General features: G+C 42.5%; 1 protein-coding gene across 1 annotated transcript in view; it reads left to right on the top strand.

Moving 5' to 3' along the window:
• arap2 (ArfGAP with RhoGAP domain, ankyrin repeat and PH domain 2) overlaps positions 1-17,353 on the top strand; it is a 175,042-nt gene that overhangs the window by 32,589 nt on the left and 125,100 nt on the right. Inside the window, exons 8-9 of the mRNA XM_086165193.1 lie at positions 1,317-1,437; positions 15,509-15,690. Coding sequence (XP_086021319.1) covers positions 1,317-1,437; positions 15,509-15,690 — 303 coding nt within the window. The remainder of the gene's footprint in view (positions 1-1,316; positions 1,438-15,508; positions 15,691-17,353) is intronic.

The raw sequence follows: 17,353 nt of genomic DNA on the forward strand, positions 1-17,353 counted from the left end.
AGATGGCTGCACGTCGCCGTTCGGGGGAGGGTAGCGGATAGCGGACGTCTCGGCGCCAACGCCGCCGCCGCCAACCTTCGCACCACTTGCTTCCTTGACGATAAATCACAAAAATACCGCGTAAATACCAAAATTCTCAACATTGTCGCCGAGTCCAGCCCATAAATAACGCTCTTGGACATGAAGTGGGATCTGCCAGCCGTGGTTAACCAATCACAGCTCACCACCTTCCGGCGATTGATTTGTTATCTAGGAAGAAGCCTGGGAAGAAATAGCACGGCTAATGGCACGAAACATTTGAGCGGATGAATCTGCTTTCCAAACAAAACACTCCAGATATTGATTTCCATCGTTTCTGCAGTGGATCCGCATTAGTCGGCGATGTCTCGACACAAATCGGGACAAAACACTTCCGTATCCGCACCCCTCTGACATGTCCTCGCCCGTCCTCGCCAAATTTAAGTCCGAATGGTCGTCTGTCTAAATGATTGCCACGTGAAATTGTGAATTGAATTAAATCTTAATTTTAATTCAATTTAAAATCAAAATAAAAGAAAAAAAAAAAATGTAATAAAATAAAATAATTACAAAGCTTCATCTATAGATGAAAGAATGAGAGGATGAGTGGTTGTATGTCTCTATATGAACAGAAAAAAAAAAAGTGTGTTACTTTATGTTTCTATTTACTTTCTCTTATACATTAATTTATTTGGGCAACCATTCTTTCTTCATTCAGAGAGCAGTAAAATAATGTGCTGGATTTTGTGTTTTACTGAAATCCAATAATCAAGATGTCTAAATATTGCTCTTGGTTGTTATTTGAGTCTCAGGACAGTGTTGAGAGGATTTGTTCATTTTCAAATCCTTAAATTTTTGCCCACCACCAAAGAAATGCAGTACAACAAGCTGTCACTAGAAAAAAAAAAAATGAAAAAAAAAAAAAAAAAAAATATGTGTGAAATACTCATCTTTATCCCCAGATCAGGTTTTTGTCCAAGTGCTTTTTGTCCGAGAGCCCCGGTGGCGTTCGTCAAAGTTATTGCCTAAAAAAGGAACCCGGGCGTCTCTTTCCGCAAGTCATTTCCGACGGCGTATCGATGGGTTATTGCTTTAGTGTGACGAGGGTGTCTGTCAGCGGCGCACGGAAACACGGCGTCCGTTTTGATGGAGACGCACCTCCGTATTACACGGTTATCGATGCGGAAATGTGCCGGGAAAACGGTAATCGCGGCTCCAAATAATGGGGGGGGGGGAGCAACAACTTGTCATCTGCATTTAATTCCTTTCACTCAACCTGCATCTCCTTGTTTCCCCAGGAGATGTACTCCAAAGGTATGATTCTTGCAACGGCCATCAAACAGGTGCGAGGTTCGGGGGACAACAAGTTCGAGGTGATCACCGCCCTCCGGACGTTCATATTTCGTGCGGAGAAAGAAGGTACGGTTCATCCTCCGCTTCCGTCTGGTTTGGCCAATTCCGGAAACGCGTCTCTCTTGTAATCTTCCGCCTTCCCGTCTTTTGGTCTAATTTTCTTTTCTTCCTCGCTGCTGTTTTTTTCTCTGCAGCTTATTCACATTTGTTTTGCTGCGGTCCTGCTTTTATCTATCCAATGTTACCTTTTTTCCCGTTGAAAAGGAATTCTTCTTTTCCTCTTGGCTGCTCCCTTCAGCGGCCGCCTCCTGCCTCCGTCTTCAATATCTTTTTGTCCTCTTTTGCTCCATCCATCAATCTCCTCCTCGGTCTTCCTAGAGGCCCTCCAACCTCAGCGTGACTGTATCTCCAGAACATCTAACATCTGCTTTCCCTCTGATGGACTCATTCCTGATCTGTCCAAAGAGAACCTCAACAAATATGGTTGAATATCGGTGTTACGTTACATTACATTAAGATAAGATAAGATAAGAACAACTTTATTAATCCCGAAGGAAATTGTTGTGCCAGAGTTACAGAAAATATAACAGTAATAAATAATAAAAAGAAAAAGGCAGAATTAGAAATAAAAATAAACTATAAACTATAAAGTGTCTCAGTGAAACTATAAAGTGTCTTAGTAAACAAGTGATAAAACTATAAGTGTCTTAGTAACAAGTGAGGTAAGGAGTGCACAATAGTATGATAAAAGGAAAAATTGTAGTGTAGCTCTTATGAAATGAAATATTGCACAGTTCTGAATATTGCACAGTGAAATGAAATATTGCACAGTTTTTGTTTTTTCAGCTTAAAGATAGGTTTTTATGGTTGCAAATTACATTTACTTTACAGTCATTTGGCAGAAACTTTTAACCAAAGCGACTTACAAGATGTGCAATTCAGTCATCAAAGATCCGAAGTACCAGTAGTTGGAAGTCAGAAGTGACCACTCAACCTAATAGCTAAGTTGGGGGCTAGGTGCGATTAGTAGGGTAGTGCTTGCTGAAGAGGTATGTTTTCAGCTCACGGCAAAAGATGGGCAGCGACCCCACTGTTCTGACCTTTTTTGGGAGTTTGTTCCACCAGCAAGGAGCCGAGACCGGTTTGATCGGCAGGCGGGGGCTCGGAGTGATGGGGTGGACGGGCGGCCGGAGGTGGCAGATCGGAGGGGACGGGTCGGGACATGTAGCTCCATCATAACCGGGAGATAAGACGGTGCTGTATTATTCACCGGCCGGTAGGCGAGCGCCAGGATCTTAGACTTGATGTGGGCGGCTACCAGGAGCCAGTGAAGGTACATAAGAAAGGGAGAATTTGGGACGGTTGAAAACCAGAGCTCCAGCTCCAGAGGCCTGATGGTCACCGCCGGGGCTCCGGCAAGGAGGGAGTTGCAGTCGTCCAAATGAGAGACGGCTAGAACCTGGATGAGTATCTGTGCCGTTTCCTCTGTGAGGAATCTGCAAATTTTCCTGATGTTGTAGAGGAGGAATCTGCAGGAATGTGCGACCGTTCGCTGAGAATGACAGTTGGTCGTCTAGGACCGCAACCAGGTTTCTCGCAGTCTGGGTTGGCCTTACTTCAGTGTTGTCGATGGCGATGGCCAGGTGTCTGTGTGGACAACCTTTCCCCGGAAGAAAGAGCAGCTCAGTCTTGTCCAGGTTGAGCTTCAAGTTGTTAGTTGCCGTCCAATCCGAGATGTCGGACAGCTGCGATGTGGGTGCGAGTTCGCCAATGTGAATTTTGGGAAGGGCTCGGAGTGCGTCCGATGCGGCGGGGACGTCTTAGACGCCAGACTTTGTGTAATGAAATGCCTGTAATGATCGGTTCTTGTTCCAGTAACATCCCGTCCCCAGGACATTACGCCATCCTGGCTAGTCAATATGAGAGACCGACCAATAAAGAGCCCAATCCTGAAAATACCCCTGAAGGACAGGGGACAGAGGTTTTCTCTCACTCCGGGCGAGCAGATGCCGAAAACAACTCGGTCTCTTATCATTTCGTCACTTTTAGCATAGTTACAATCTTTCGCTAGCCGTCTGAGATCCGTTACAAATTGTTCAAACGGCTCGCTCTGTCCCCGCACTTTGTTGTTTAATTTATAGCGTGCAAAAATAATACTTGTCTTTGGCATAATATACTCTTCATAACGGTTGTAGTAAGCTTGCCAGTCATCATCCGTCAGTGTCCATGTGTTGTAAATATCGCTGGCCTTTTCACCGACCCAAAGAAGTAGATAGCTGCACTTTTCATCTTAACCTCTTACCTTCTACCGCTAATGTGGAAATTATAATGTTGATGAAGGACAGAAAGAAGGACTCTGAATAATACCAGACATCATATTATTGTGGTATTATTGCTCAAACAGCTGAAAATACATCAATTAAAATTAGATACGTTCATAACTAAAAAAAATAAAAATAAAAAAAAATAAAAAAAATGAAGTGGATTAAACAAACAAGCAAAAGACTAGCCATCAAAAATAGAAATGAATAAATTTAAAAAAAAAAGTGAATTGAATAAATAAATAAATAAATAAATAAAATTTAAAAAATACATAAATTATTAGGTACATAAATAAATAGTTACATAAAACAAAGGGGTTCGGGTTGAGATTTTTAGCTCTTCTGAATGGAGGGGAGGCTCATTAGAGTTGATAAGGCGGTGCAGATGATCGTTTATTCAACTCCGTCGTAGAAATTGTAAAGGGTTAAGCCAGCAATTTTATAATAGTGACACCTTTGAGGCATTCGACTCAGCAAACATACACAAACACACAGCGTTTTGCTGCCAAAGCTTACATCAGTGTTCCTCGCGGGGACTTTGTCTCTCAACAACCAACAAACCAACAAAGGCAGACTGTATGTCCGTAAGGAAAGCAGAGGAAACCTAGCATATGGCAGCTTTTCCACGCCCGCCCTCCTCGTCACCGCTCTGCGATTCACCGCTATTTAAACCCGGCGTGAATTGTCCAAATCAGCTGTTTCTTGTAAGGCGGGTCGGCGGTGTCCAATTTCTTTTTGTTCAATTTTTGTTTGGTCAATTCCAAGTCTAAGGGTTTCAACGAAAACCCTGATATGAAGGAAGAGGAACGGTACTTGTCCCAGAAAAAAACGACATTTGTTTAGCAAATTCGGCCTATCCCTGCTGTCATTGGGCAAGAAGCCCCATTCGAGCACAGATGCAGACATTATTCACATATCTGAGGGATTTAACCCCCACACACACTCCTGGAAATCATCTCGTCCAACCAGAGACCTTCTTGCTGGGAGGCCAAACCGCCCACCACCGCTCCACCGTGCGGCATAAATATATACACTCGTATGAAAAAACGCCCGATTTTCTAAAGATGCGCCTTTTACGAAAGGTAGTATGAAAACACATTTCGTCCTCTCGTCGCGTCCACAAGCGACGACGCCTCTCAGAATAACCGGATGATAAACAGTCTCCGACCAAAAGGAGCTGCGGTGCATAAATCTAGACTGTAAATGTGAAAGCGTCTGCTTTACAGATCTATTTAGGTAGATCTCTGCGGCGGTAATGACTAAATACCCCTCTCTGAACCTACCTCTTTAAGTCAGTCTAAAGTGAATCACTACATAAAAAAAAAAAAAAAACGAACAAACCTCAATTCTCCCAGGACTCATTCTTTTAATAGTATTGTTCTCCCTTTCTCCGGCGTCTCTTCATCCCTCTGTCAGACAAAGTGGAGGTAGAGTTGTCTCTGCTTATCGTCTTACCGCGGGAGGCTTTGTCTGTGTCGGCCTTAATGAGAGGGGAAAGAGACACTTTCCGCTCGTTGCCTCCCGCCTGTTGATGGCGGTCTATTAGGCGGCTCAGGTCAAAGCTCCACGTCCGCTAATCGAGGGTTCGCTTATAGGGTCACTTACGTGGGGGCGCCCTTTGATTCCCGTGAATGACCGCGATCAGAGAAATCGAGGTCGGCGCCGTCCGGGCGGCGCTTCGGAGTCTCTCGGCTCGTCGCGTTGTTTGCGCGGAGGCCGTGAAAAAAAAAAAAAATTCAACCTCGTTATTGACACGACGGGTCGAGAGTTGAATCCGCGGCGCTCGACCGTCGCCCCTTTATTGGTCCTGAGCGTCGGCTTAAATCTGGAGAAATGGTCGAACAGAATAAGCCGCGGTGCGATTTACGCCGCGTCTGCACGCTCTCGTGGACGTTTGTATCGACTTCATCTTCCACTATTTCATCGGCACCGGGAAGAGACGTCTTATCAGGCTTAATTCGGGATTAAATAAACAGAAAACATCCAAACAAAACAAACCAAAAAATACAGCACTTGTGCAAACACCTCAGCAGTGGGTGTTTTTTTTTTTTTTATTTTGTTTTAAGATGAAGATGCTTATTAAATAGTCGGTTCCATCCGTCCAACCACGCAACATCCCTGCCCGGATTCTTCCCGTGGTTGCTGAGCAACGTGTCCACTAGTGGGCAGCACTGAGTTCAGGGTTAACCTCCAAGTCCCTCGCTTGGTTTCAGGCAATAACAAACATAAATTGCCATTATATACGTGCTGCACGTGGATGCGGAATTTTTTTCCCAGATTTGACCAAATCCATGCAGATTTTCGTGTTCCATGTCGCTTTTCGATCGTCGCACTTGAGCGCTTGTTGCGGCCAGAGGTTTCCGTCCGTATGCGTATTTAACGTTGAGCATGAGTGAGCCCTTGTAGAGTTTTGTTTTGAATGCAGCTCCTCTCTGTCCTCTATTCCTGCTTCGTCCTCCCCGTGTCTCCGGGGAAACGTCGGGCTTAAACTATACGCGTCACTGTTTCCTCCTTTTTTTTTTTTCTAAATCTGTCTCTGCCATTTGGTTCGGGGTGGATAATTCCCTTTTTTTTATTTTATTTATTTTTCGCTCAGGCTGTTAAATCGGAGATTTTTCGGTGTAAACGGGAAGCAGACGCCGCAGAATAAAAAAAAAAAAAAACAAACAAAGAAAAACGGAATAATAATTGTGCCAAATATCAAACTTCCATAGCACAGAGAGAAGCTATATGTAGCCGAAAATTGTAAAAAAGGAAATAACGGTCGGATTATTTTAACCGCACCCTGCTCCAATTCAATTTTTATTTTTATTTATTCTGGTTTGTGAGTCACGGATCCTCAGCCGATTCGTTCATCGCGCCGTCAGCCGGCCGATCGTCGGGACGGGAGAGACGGCGCCGTGCCGACGAAACCCCTTCGGCTCCGGATCGCCGGGGGTTGTTAGGCGGGAGGCTTCCCGTCGAAGTTGTGCCTCCGCTGTCAGAGGAAAAGCGTCGGGCGAGGAGAGACGGATCGGACGGAAGGGAAAAGAGAAGCAGAGAAGTAGAAAAGTTGGCCTCATCACCTCATGCATCTTTAAAGAGACCCACTTGCCTTGTAGCCTGGAATCATCAATCTTGGGGGAGGAAGAGGGAAGACACGAGGAGACAAAGGGAAAGAGGAGGCGTATGTTAGTGAAGTGGAGTTAAGGAGCCGCCGGGCTGATGCGGTAAGGGGGTGAAAAGTGGGAGAAAATGATGGTGGAAAGCGGGGTGGGGGGGGGTCACGTGACGGAGCCGGGAAAGTTGGGAATGAGCGAGTAATGGGGATGGAGAGAGAGGAGGTTGAGTGTCTGAAAAAGCAAAAGAGTAGTAAGGGCAGAGACTGGTGGTGGTTGGGGGGGGGGATGAAAAGGGCAGAGAGAGGGATGGAGAGAGGAGTGGGGGGGGGGGGGGGGGGAGAAGGAGGAGGGAGAAGCGAGTGAATAATTGAAGGCCACTGGAGAGAGTGTGCACACAGCTGTCTGCCGATGCTCCGCTCGGTCCGCAGGTGGCCTCTTCCCTCAGGTACTGTCAGCTCGGGAGGGAGGAGATGGAAGAGGGGAGGCGGGTAGGGATGTAGGAAGAGAGAGGAGGGTGATGAGCTGCAGAGAAGAGGGGAATGGATGATGCGGGGGGGGGGGAGAGAGGGAAGAAAATGATGCTGTGGTGTTAGCGCTCTAAGCGGCGACAAACCGGCGTTTTTAAACGGAGGTGTGTTACAACGGGTGATGTGACGGGCGAAAAACCTGCCCGGATTTGAAGCCGGGTTGTGGATGTGGAGAACGAGATGCTGGGACGAGGCCCGGGGCCGACGTCCGCGGGTAAATAGCAGGTTTCGGTTTTAAAAAAAAAAAAACGTCCAATTCCGAACCGGCCGGTTTGAGTTTCGCTCCGGAAACTAACCTCCTGCAGGGAAATTTTTATAAGAATCACACTCAAAAACTCACTAACCCGAGCTTACTGTTCTGTATATTTCCTGTGCATCGTGTATTTGCATGTGTTATTTGCGGTCCCCATGTCCTCTATTGTAAGTCGCTTCGGATAAAAGCGTCTGCCAAATGCAATGTAATGTAATGTAATGTAAAAAACCAACATGGGTAAAAGAGAAAGACGACACGGACGACACCGAGGGTTTCAGCGTCCGTGTTCTGCATGGCAGGAAAAAAATAACCACCGCCTGAGATGGGTTGATGGGATTTTATTTCCCCCCCCCCCCCCGCGCCGTTCGCTAACTCCATTCTTATTTTGGCGAAAAGCTGCGAGTCCCCGGAAACCTCTCAGGACGGAAGAGCTTGGACCTTTTCATCGGCCCGTTTCTCGCCGATTCTGTCCATTTTGTGGCAAGAAAACGGTGGAATGATGACCGCGCTGAGGTCTGCAAGAAGGATCCGGTAACTGGCGTGGATTATGAGTTCCAGCGATCACCTACATCACGGTGGAAGCATCAAATGATTGAATTTTGGAGACAAAATGGTTCCTATCCTGCACCGCCGCACGAAAAAGTGGCTCGACGAAGCCGAAACCGAACTCTTTTCGTTATTTGGTTCCTTCAGGCTCGGCTCGGGGGACGCGCAAACGAGGCGCTTTTTTTTGACGAAGCCCGTCGACCGACGGCGATCTTCTAGTCCCTTCCAGCCAATCGTCGTCTGCCTGCGGTCTTCCTCCGTTCCCCCTGCCTTGCAGATCCATCCTCGGCGTCCTTCAACCCAGATTTACCCAGATGGACAAGGTTCAGGGCGTCGGAAGTAATGGAAAAGTTGAAGATCTTTAAATCAAAACGAGAATAAAATTAATTTTTCATTTGGATTTCGCACAATTTCCTCACCTCCGAAGCGGTTCGTAAATTAAATCCAGCGGCGGGGGGGGGGGCTCGGCGGCCGACGTTGAGCGTCTCTCCGTGATTGATGGAAATGTTTTTTTTTTTTTTTTTTCTCTCCTCACACTGAAGTGACTCGATTAGATATGAGTGAAAGCGAAGCAAATGGCCACGATTGGTAGCGTGTGGGCGGCATTTTTTTGAGATCTTGGCTTCCGGGAGTGGACCTGGCTCTTATCTCCTCGGCTGCGATGAGGATAATCCACCATCCTCCGTGTCTCCCTCCTCATGCAAAGCGATGGCGAACAGTGCATACCGTGTACTCCCTCGGAGGTTTTTTTTTTTTTTTTTTTTTTTCTACGAGTAGCTCCGGATTCTTTTTTTTTTTTTTTTTTTTTTTATATATGCATGGGAAGGCGAGAACTTGTGTTCCTGATGGCGTACGGAGGGAGAGAAAAAAAAAAAAAAATGGTGGAGCCGCTGTAGTATCCGGCGTACACAAACATACCCCTTGAATTGCTCTTGACGTGTTAGGATGCGCGGGCGAATGCACTCGGCACGCCGCCTCCTTCCTTTCTCGCCGACCCCCCTTCTCGCTCGGATTGACAGCCGGGGTAAAAGAAGGGTGGTGGGCGCCCTGAATAAATGAAAAGGCAAATAAGCGAGAGCAAGACAGGTAATGGAAGTCAGAAAAGCCGGGCGGAAACAGGAACGGTAAAGTCCGGTGATGTAAAGAGCTTTCAATAATTAACGAAGCCATCCATTATGGATGCCGGCCCTCCGTGGGCTCGTAGGATTTTTTGGGAGGGAGCCCGACCGGAAGGACCCGCTACGGCGTTCGGCGGCGGGGAGTGGATTACCGGGGGATGCTAAGACGTGCGCGCGCAAGGTCGAAAGGGACGTGGGCGTCCGCGGAGGGGCGGAGGGGCGGAGGGACCGGGGGGTCAAGAGGTCGGTCGAGAAGCTAATTAAGGTCAGGTTTCGACCGTGTCGGGCTGTCGGGTGATTGACACTTAATAGAGAGCGACACACTCCTCCTGTCACTCAGCAGAGGGAGAGCCGGTGGAAGACGCTCCCGCGGGTCACCGTGACGACGCCGAACACCGGCGGGTCTTAGAGTAAACCGGGCGTAGTAATCGTCCCAAAGTGGGCAGTTTAGGGGCGTCAACGTTAACGAGAAGATCCCATTAAATTCACCGTCATCTCGTCTTTTTGTTTGGTTTTACACGTTGCGGTTCGAACGTCTTCTCTTTCGGGAATATCACTTCTTACGTAAACACGCGATCGATAGCACGAGATCTCGGGTGCACGTTTCATCGCCGAGGTAATCCATCCAGCGATCTCATTAATCGATATCTTCAGGATGTCCCGGTGCCAGAGGGGGTGACTCCAAATTAATATCCTGCTGTTTGCAAGTGTATTACTGAGTTAATTTAATTTGAGATTATTTGAAATTATCAATCAAGTGAATTCATTCATTTACTTATTTATTCCTGAAATTATTTCCCAGTCCGAAACTATGATTTTTGTGCAACAACCCCCCGTTTTTGCCTTGTTTGTTTCTTCCTGACGTAATTTAATTCACAAAAAAGTGATAGCTTTGATATTTTCTTTCGCGCAATTCGGGAGTTGCAGTGCACGGGGAGCGGGGTTGATAATGCGATAATCCCACCGTTGGACTACTTTCGGCCATTCGAGGCTAATTTGATTTTCAAATCGAGAAAGTGATCAGGAAAAAGATTTCGAGTATGAACAGATGTCCCTATTTTTTGCATCTGTTTTTTTCCTCAAGCCATCTTAACTTGGATCGAAATAACAGAAGTCATCACCAGCCGTCGGTGGGACGATTGTATGCGGATAAAGGTTTGCCATATTTTGAAAATCGATTTATTTAACTTGTTGGCCACTTGCAGTCGGTTCAGTGGGATCAATGCTGACACATGCTTTAGTCCCACAAAAAATCGTGCACGGAGACCGAAGCCCTTCCTCTTTCCATGGGATTTACAGATAAAAGATTCTGGAGAAACATAAAAAACAAGCACAGCAAATGATTTGGAAATGAAACTACGATAAGCGACTAGAATAACTGCTTATGAACGTCTGATTAATACAAACACGTCATTAAGCCTCGACACTCAATTCAGATCATGGAATGTGAATCAATGCCACTGAAGTGATCTGTGTTTTTGCTGTGAGTGTAAGAATGAGCAAAAAAAAATATATATATAGAAAAAATATATATATGTAGGATTTTTTTAAAAGGTCTATAGGTATTTAACATGAAACTGAGCTAGTGTCATCCTACTATTTTATTATACAATTTTACACTCATAATGAGACCTTAACATACTTGATAGCCATAACCTTGACAATTTATATTTTATTGTATTTCTTATTCACCCTCCTTCCTACTATTATCTATTATTGTCATGTTTTTGCTTGAAACTCTGGCACACCGATTTCCTTCGGGATAAATAAAGTTGTTCTTATCTTCTTATCTTAACTTATCTTATGATGCACATATGAAATGCAGAAAATTTCTAAACCACCATAATATTAAATACAGTATAAATAAATAAATGATAAAATAAATAAACAAACAAACAAATAAATAAATAAATAAAAATAAATTCCATGACGCTTATAGGAGTTGAAAAAATCTCTCATCAACATTTTAACAGATGAATGTTATTTACTACAACGGAAACAGATCAGGAGAATAACTATCCATTTCTTCCATGTTACTGGATATATATACTGGAGAGTCAGCATTCGATGAAAAAAAGCGATGTTTCACAATATATTTTGATAACATTATGTGCAACAACCGTTGTGACAATTAGCCGAGCCAAACCCGCGGTACTGTAGCCGATACAAATAATGCACACATTTGCATTTCCTCTTTCTGCTGATTTTCGTCACGCGCTACAGAACTTAGTGATGTGTTCTGGAGTGAAACTCGGTTTCAATCTGCACGTGGCTCGACGTATGCCATGACTCCCGCGCATCACACTCCGCATCATGCTCTTTTAGAAAATAAAAAAACAACTTTTTTACCAATTAATACCAATTTCAGTCTAGTAAACAGCTAATGCAGGTTTTTATGCATGTGCAGCATTTATATATCTGGCTCGAGGTCGTGTCCAGATATATTCTTCTTCTTCACTAGATGTTGTGTGTTTGTTTATATATTTATTATTTTTTATTTTTGGATTACATCCTCTCTGATGTGTATTTGCCCGACACCCGAAGCCCCAGGAAGCCAAGAGACACATTTTTTTTTCCAACAAGGAGATCAATAGAGCACCGCAAAATCAATTACGCCCGACTCCAAATTGCCATGCGTCTACTGTATAATTTAAGCTCCCCCACGCATATTTCCTCGCGCTTTTTTCCAGCCCAAACAGCTCGTTCCATTGATTCCGGCGACATTATTCGGAATTCATTTCCCTCCTTTACATGTACAATGTTAGTCGCCGATATAGCGATAAAGCTAAGTCTGCCAGCGGAAGGCGGTGGTCATGGTGAAATGCAAAAAATCTACAAACACTAGTATGATATAATTATTATCATTATTGATTATTCATTTTTGTGATTAAAATAATATGATAATAATAATCATTATTATTTATAATTATATTAAATTGTGAAATTATGAATTATATTATTCTAGATATTGTTTATTTTTTGTAATTCAGTTACAAACACTAGTATGATATAATTATTATCATTATTAATTATTCATTTTTGTGATTAAAATAATATGATAATAATAATCATTATTATTTATAATTATATTAAAATGTGAAATTATGAATTATATTATTCTAGATATTTGTTTATTTTTTGTAATTCAGTTAATTATTTGACCGTGTCATTTGCTCTTCATATGGTCTCGGGATATAATAATTGTATTTACCTTTACTTTGTGAGGAGAAACTGAGAAACGCAGGATTTTTGTCAGGAGTGTCTTTGGTTACACAAGCTGGGTGTCACTCGTGTTGCGATAACGTGAAAAAGATTGCACGTTTTCTTTGCACGGACTTCAAATAGTCAGCGTCCTAAAGTGTAAGCCGTGGTTGAGGTTAGCATCAGCCTCCAGGTGAATTTCATGTCCTCCAAACTCTTGGAACATGACATTGTGCGTGCGTGTACTTGTGTTTCCACTTTATTTACTTTGATAGCTCGGCAGTGTAACTGACTTTGCAATACTTTCTTTTATTTTTGAATTGCCTCTGAAAAAAATGCAAAGAAAGATGGAAGGGCACAAGATATAAAGACCTTTAAATATTGTTTTTAATGTAAACCTGGTCAAAATATGGTGTTTTCAGCTAAACAGGCAAACACCCTCCTTAAAATATCACTCAAAACAGGACATATTGGATCATGGTGCTGTATAACCGAAATATGTGATTCCCCGCTTAAGAGTTCAAAATGTTTTCTTGCATGCAGAAATGTAATTTCACTTTCTCTGCAGCTGTTCATTTATTTAAAAAACATGCAACACATTTTGTTTATACATAGCATTAAGGAAAAAAAAAAAAAAAAGGGTAAAGGTTGTCGATCCGTGAGTGTGTTTGTGAGTGTGTGTGCGTTTGAATGGGCGAACGCTATCCAGCATAAAACGCTTAGAAGCCACAAGGTGAAGAAAGTACTATATAAGTGGAGACCGTTTCCCCTATTATCGAATCCTAAATAAACTTTCTGGCAACCAGATTGCAGTCTAATGCTAACACGCTCACATCGGCAAGAAGAATTGATCCGTTTAGATCAGCGGTTCTTAACCTGGATTCGATCGAACCCCAGGGGTTCGGCGGAGGTCAAGACACACACTGTGGAATTGGTGAATATGGATTCGCACGTTTAACGGAACGTGATGGGAGTCGGCTTCCGAACTCTTTTTTTTTTTTTTTTTGTGTGTGAAAATCACGATTTGCTGGTTTAGTTCTTTGACCACTGATGCAGATGCACAGTTCATTTTGCGCACCAGTAAAACAAAAACAGTGAAGCATCGTTTATTGCGGGGGGTTTCGTTCTAAAAAATAACCCGTAATAGGTGAAATCCGTGAAGTAGTCAGCTTTATTTTTTACAATTATTATAGAATAGAATACTGTACTATAGAATGAAACCAAAGAGCAAAACCTGTTTTCAGGCCCTAGCATTTTAAAAGAATAAAAATATCAACTTTTTCTTACAAATTACTATGATTGCTTTTAGAAATACTGTACAGTAAAATAATAATTTTAATACTCAATTCAAGGTTGGACACATTGTGACACGCGTATTTCTCAAATCCTCACAATTTGCCTCTTCCCTCTGACTCCGCTCCGCTGTAGCGTCTTTTTCTACTGAAGGCTGTGGTGCAGGAGTCTTTTTCCAAGAGAACATAGTTATGGGTAATTGCTGGCACTCTTTTTTTCCTTCTTTTGTTATTTTCTTCCTTCTTTTTGTAACAAGCTGAAGATTAATTTATTTCGTAATGGTGCCCGACAGCCATATAGCTTCTACCTTCATTCGGCATGTCCAGAAGTTCAGCTTTGTCTGCGATAGTTAACATCAGGAGTGTCAAACTGAAATGCACAGAGGGCCAAAATTCAAAACTGGGGCAAAGTCGCCGACCAACATTGATATTTATTGAAAAAAATTTCAAAAAAATTGAAATATGGAACTAGCGTAGCGTAATATGATACAATATGTAACTTAATATTGCACTCATGCAAAGTCCTGTTTTCTGCATAAGTAGCAGGGTGCCAGTATTAGCATAAGGTTGCTATGACTACTGTCAACAGAGGGGAGGGCGTTTATGGCTCCTGTACAGAGACAAGGCGCGGAGATTGTTGACACTGATCTACCGTCCTTTAGCCAATTAGGATGCAGAACACAACATCTGTACTGTACTGTAAAAAAAAGAAAAGTATTGAAAAACTGGACTGAAAAAAATCTGCAAGACAGTGAAGCCGCAAAAGGTGAACCGCGTTATAGCGAGGCTTTACTGTACCTGTCTTGAATTAAAAAAAAAAAAAAATGCATATTTTATTTTTCCAATAACAAAGCATATTTTTTATATCACCTGTGAAATGTGAAGCGTAATTAATATGATTTAACCAAATATTTGTTTGTTTGTTTATTCCAATTTAATTTGTCTGTCTCAAATGAGAACCCTGTTATATTTAGTAAAATAAGAGACGCTTAAACTCATGTTTCCTTCAAAATCAAGCAAGCTGCTTGTTGGAAAATGTCTTGTTTTTTTTTTTTTCCTGCAAAGTTGCAGCAGTGAAAGTTGAACCGCGTTATAGCGTGGCTTTACTGTACCTATGTCTTGAATTTGTAAAAAAAATACATATTTTAATTTTCCAATAACGAAGCATATTTTTAAATCACAAAATGGAAATATAAAACGTAATTAATTTGATTGACTAAATATTGGTTTGTTTATTTATTCCAATTTAATTTGTTCATCTCAAATGAGAACCTTGTTATATTTAGTAAAATAAGAGATGATTAAACTCGTGTTTCCTTCAAAATCAAGCAAGCTGCTTGTTGGAAAATGTCTTTTTTTTTTTTTTTTTCCTGCGAATTTGCAGCCGTGTTTTAATTATATATTCGAGCGTGATCATTTGAGGTGTGCGACTCGCCCTTTTCAACTTACGAGGAGCATTATTTTCCAGAAGATTAGTTTTATTTGGACCGACTGTGGCTCGCGGCGTCGAAATTTCTCTTTGTTTTAACATGAAAATTATCCATCTGTATGCAAAGGAAGGGGAAGCAATAGAAGTTAATGCAGAAATGATGAATCAGGAGTCGCTGGAATTCAAAGTCTTTTCTGATCTCCTGATCTTTCTTTGTCTCGTCAGCCTTCGTTTTTTTTTTTTTTTTCTCCGCCTCCATCCCCTTTCCTCTCGCTCTCTCGTCACGCGCTACTCCTGCGTCCACATCCCCTCTCGGTTTCTCGGCTCTAACTCACGCACGTGTCCACAGGGGAACGCCAGGAGTGGATGGAAACTCTTCAGACGGCCGACTGCGGTCCCCAGAAGCACTCCGGCAGGCTCCTGCGTCGCTGCTCCACAAACAAGCGTGGTTTGCTCGAGCTCCGCGGTTACAAAGGCAGAGTGCTGGTGTCCCTGGCGGGGAGTAAAGTCAGGCTCTGCAAAACAGAACAGGTACTTCCAACGCCGCCGGGACTTCCTCTCCGTAGGATGACAGCTTCCTGTTTGAAAAAAAAAAAAAAAGGAAAAAAAAAAAAAAGCTGTGATTATTATTATCTTCCCATTTGAAGCGGATGAGACGAGGACGGCGATGCTTGCGAAAAAGATGGAGATGTTCTTTGAATATTTAATGCAAAAAGTAAATGTACACCAGAAAGTGCCGGGGGTTTAACTCAGGTTTATTACCCTCAATGCGGGTACAAGAACCCGACACCCGTTAAGGGTTTGAAGCAGCGACGTCTATTTAAAGAGGGAACATGCATCGATGATGGACTAAAATTCATCTCTTTAAGTACTTTAACCTTTTGTGGGCACCAGACAGGAAAAATAACTTTTTCCTCAATTGGCTACTTAAATGCTTAAAAAAAAAAAAAGAGAGAATTTGAAATTGTCTTCGCTCTCTAAGATACTTCAAGTGCCTCTGTGATTCACCAATAATCCATTTGGTTTGTTGGACGTCGGTCCATGTAGTGGCCTCGGTTGGGATAAAAATGACCCTGAAATGCTAAACTGTCTGGGTTTTTCTGTAAGGGTTTTTTTTTTTTTTTTTTTTTTAGCAAAAACCTCTGCATGTGTCTTTTCAAGCTGATACAACTTTGCAGAATCTTGCCATAGCAAATAAAATCCGATATCCGGGGGAACTGGATCGCATTTGGTTCAATTCTGAGTTTCTGTGTGGAGTTGCACAGACGACAATATATTTATAGTAATAATAATGCATTTTTACGACCACTTCCTAACCCATTCATTCATGTGTTGTGCCCCAACTCTTTTGTCTTCTTGTCTCACTTCCTGCCTATTTTTGTTTATTTTTGTTTATTCTTATCATTGCTATTGTATTTTGTCTGTTTATGTTGTCATTAATTTTGGTTGTTTACTTTCACCCCTATTTTTTTCCCATTCTGTTGTCCATCCTTGATGTTGTTGCTGTTGTTGTTCTCTCTCTTTTGGTTTTTCTAATTGTCTCTCTCTCTCTCTCTATATATATATATATATATATTCATATTTATTTAACACATAACTGTTTTGCTGCTGTGACGAACAAAAGACTTTCCCCCATGGGGATCAATAAAGTTCTTTTTTACAGGTTCTTGTGCCTCAGATGGACTTTGCTAGGAATTTTTTTTTTTTTTTGAGGCTTCTTTAAGAAAGTTGGTGAATAACAAAGAAAAGTCAGAACAGATGTTTATTTTGAAGCGTCAAAAGGTACGAGTCATGCAGAGCACTGTGGGACCACTTGGTTTTCCGTATGAGATGGAGAAGGACGCGTTGTTTGGAAAATAAAGCTGACTAAGCAGGGATATCTCAGGTTCCCGCAGAATAGTAAAATTACAAAGTTACATGAAATATTTTCACAACGGCTTCAAGTCATGTGACTCAACTTTTATCAACACGCCTGCGGGACGGGAACGGGATCATAATGGAAATAATCATAATAATAATGAACGAGAACAGTGCTAACAATTGAAAATAAATAAATGATTACCAACATTGGCAGATAGCTGCTCTTACCTGATGGTGCTGAGGACCCCTACTAAGTTTTTTTTTTTTAGTTTAAAAAGTTTATTAGGACAGTGTACAATTACATTAAGCACAGAGGCAGAGATGTTTTTACCAG

This window comes from Fistularia commersonii, chromosome 19 (assembly GCF_037954325.1).
Source record: "Fistularia commersonii isolate RoL2024-O1a breed Wild chromosome 19, RoL_Fcom_v1.0, whole genome shotgun sequence".
Classification (NCBI taxonomy): Eukaryota; Metazoa; Chordata; class Actinopteri; order Syngnathiformes; family Fistulariidae; genus Fistularia; species Fistularia commersonii.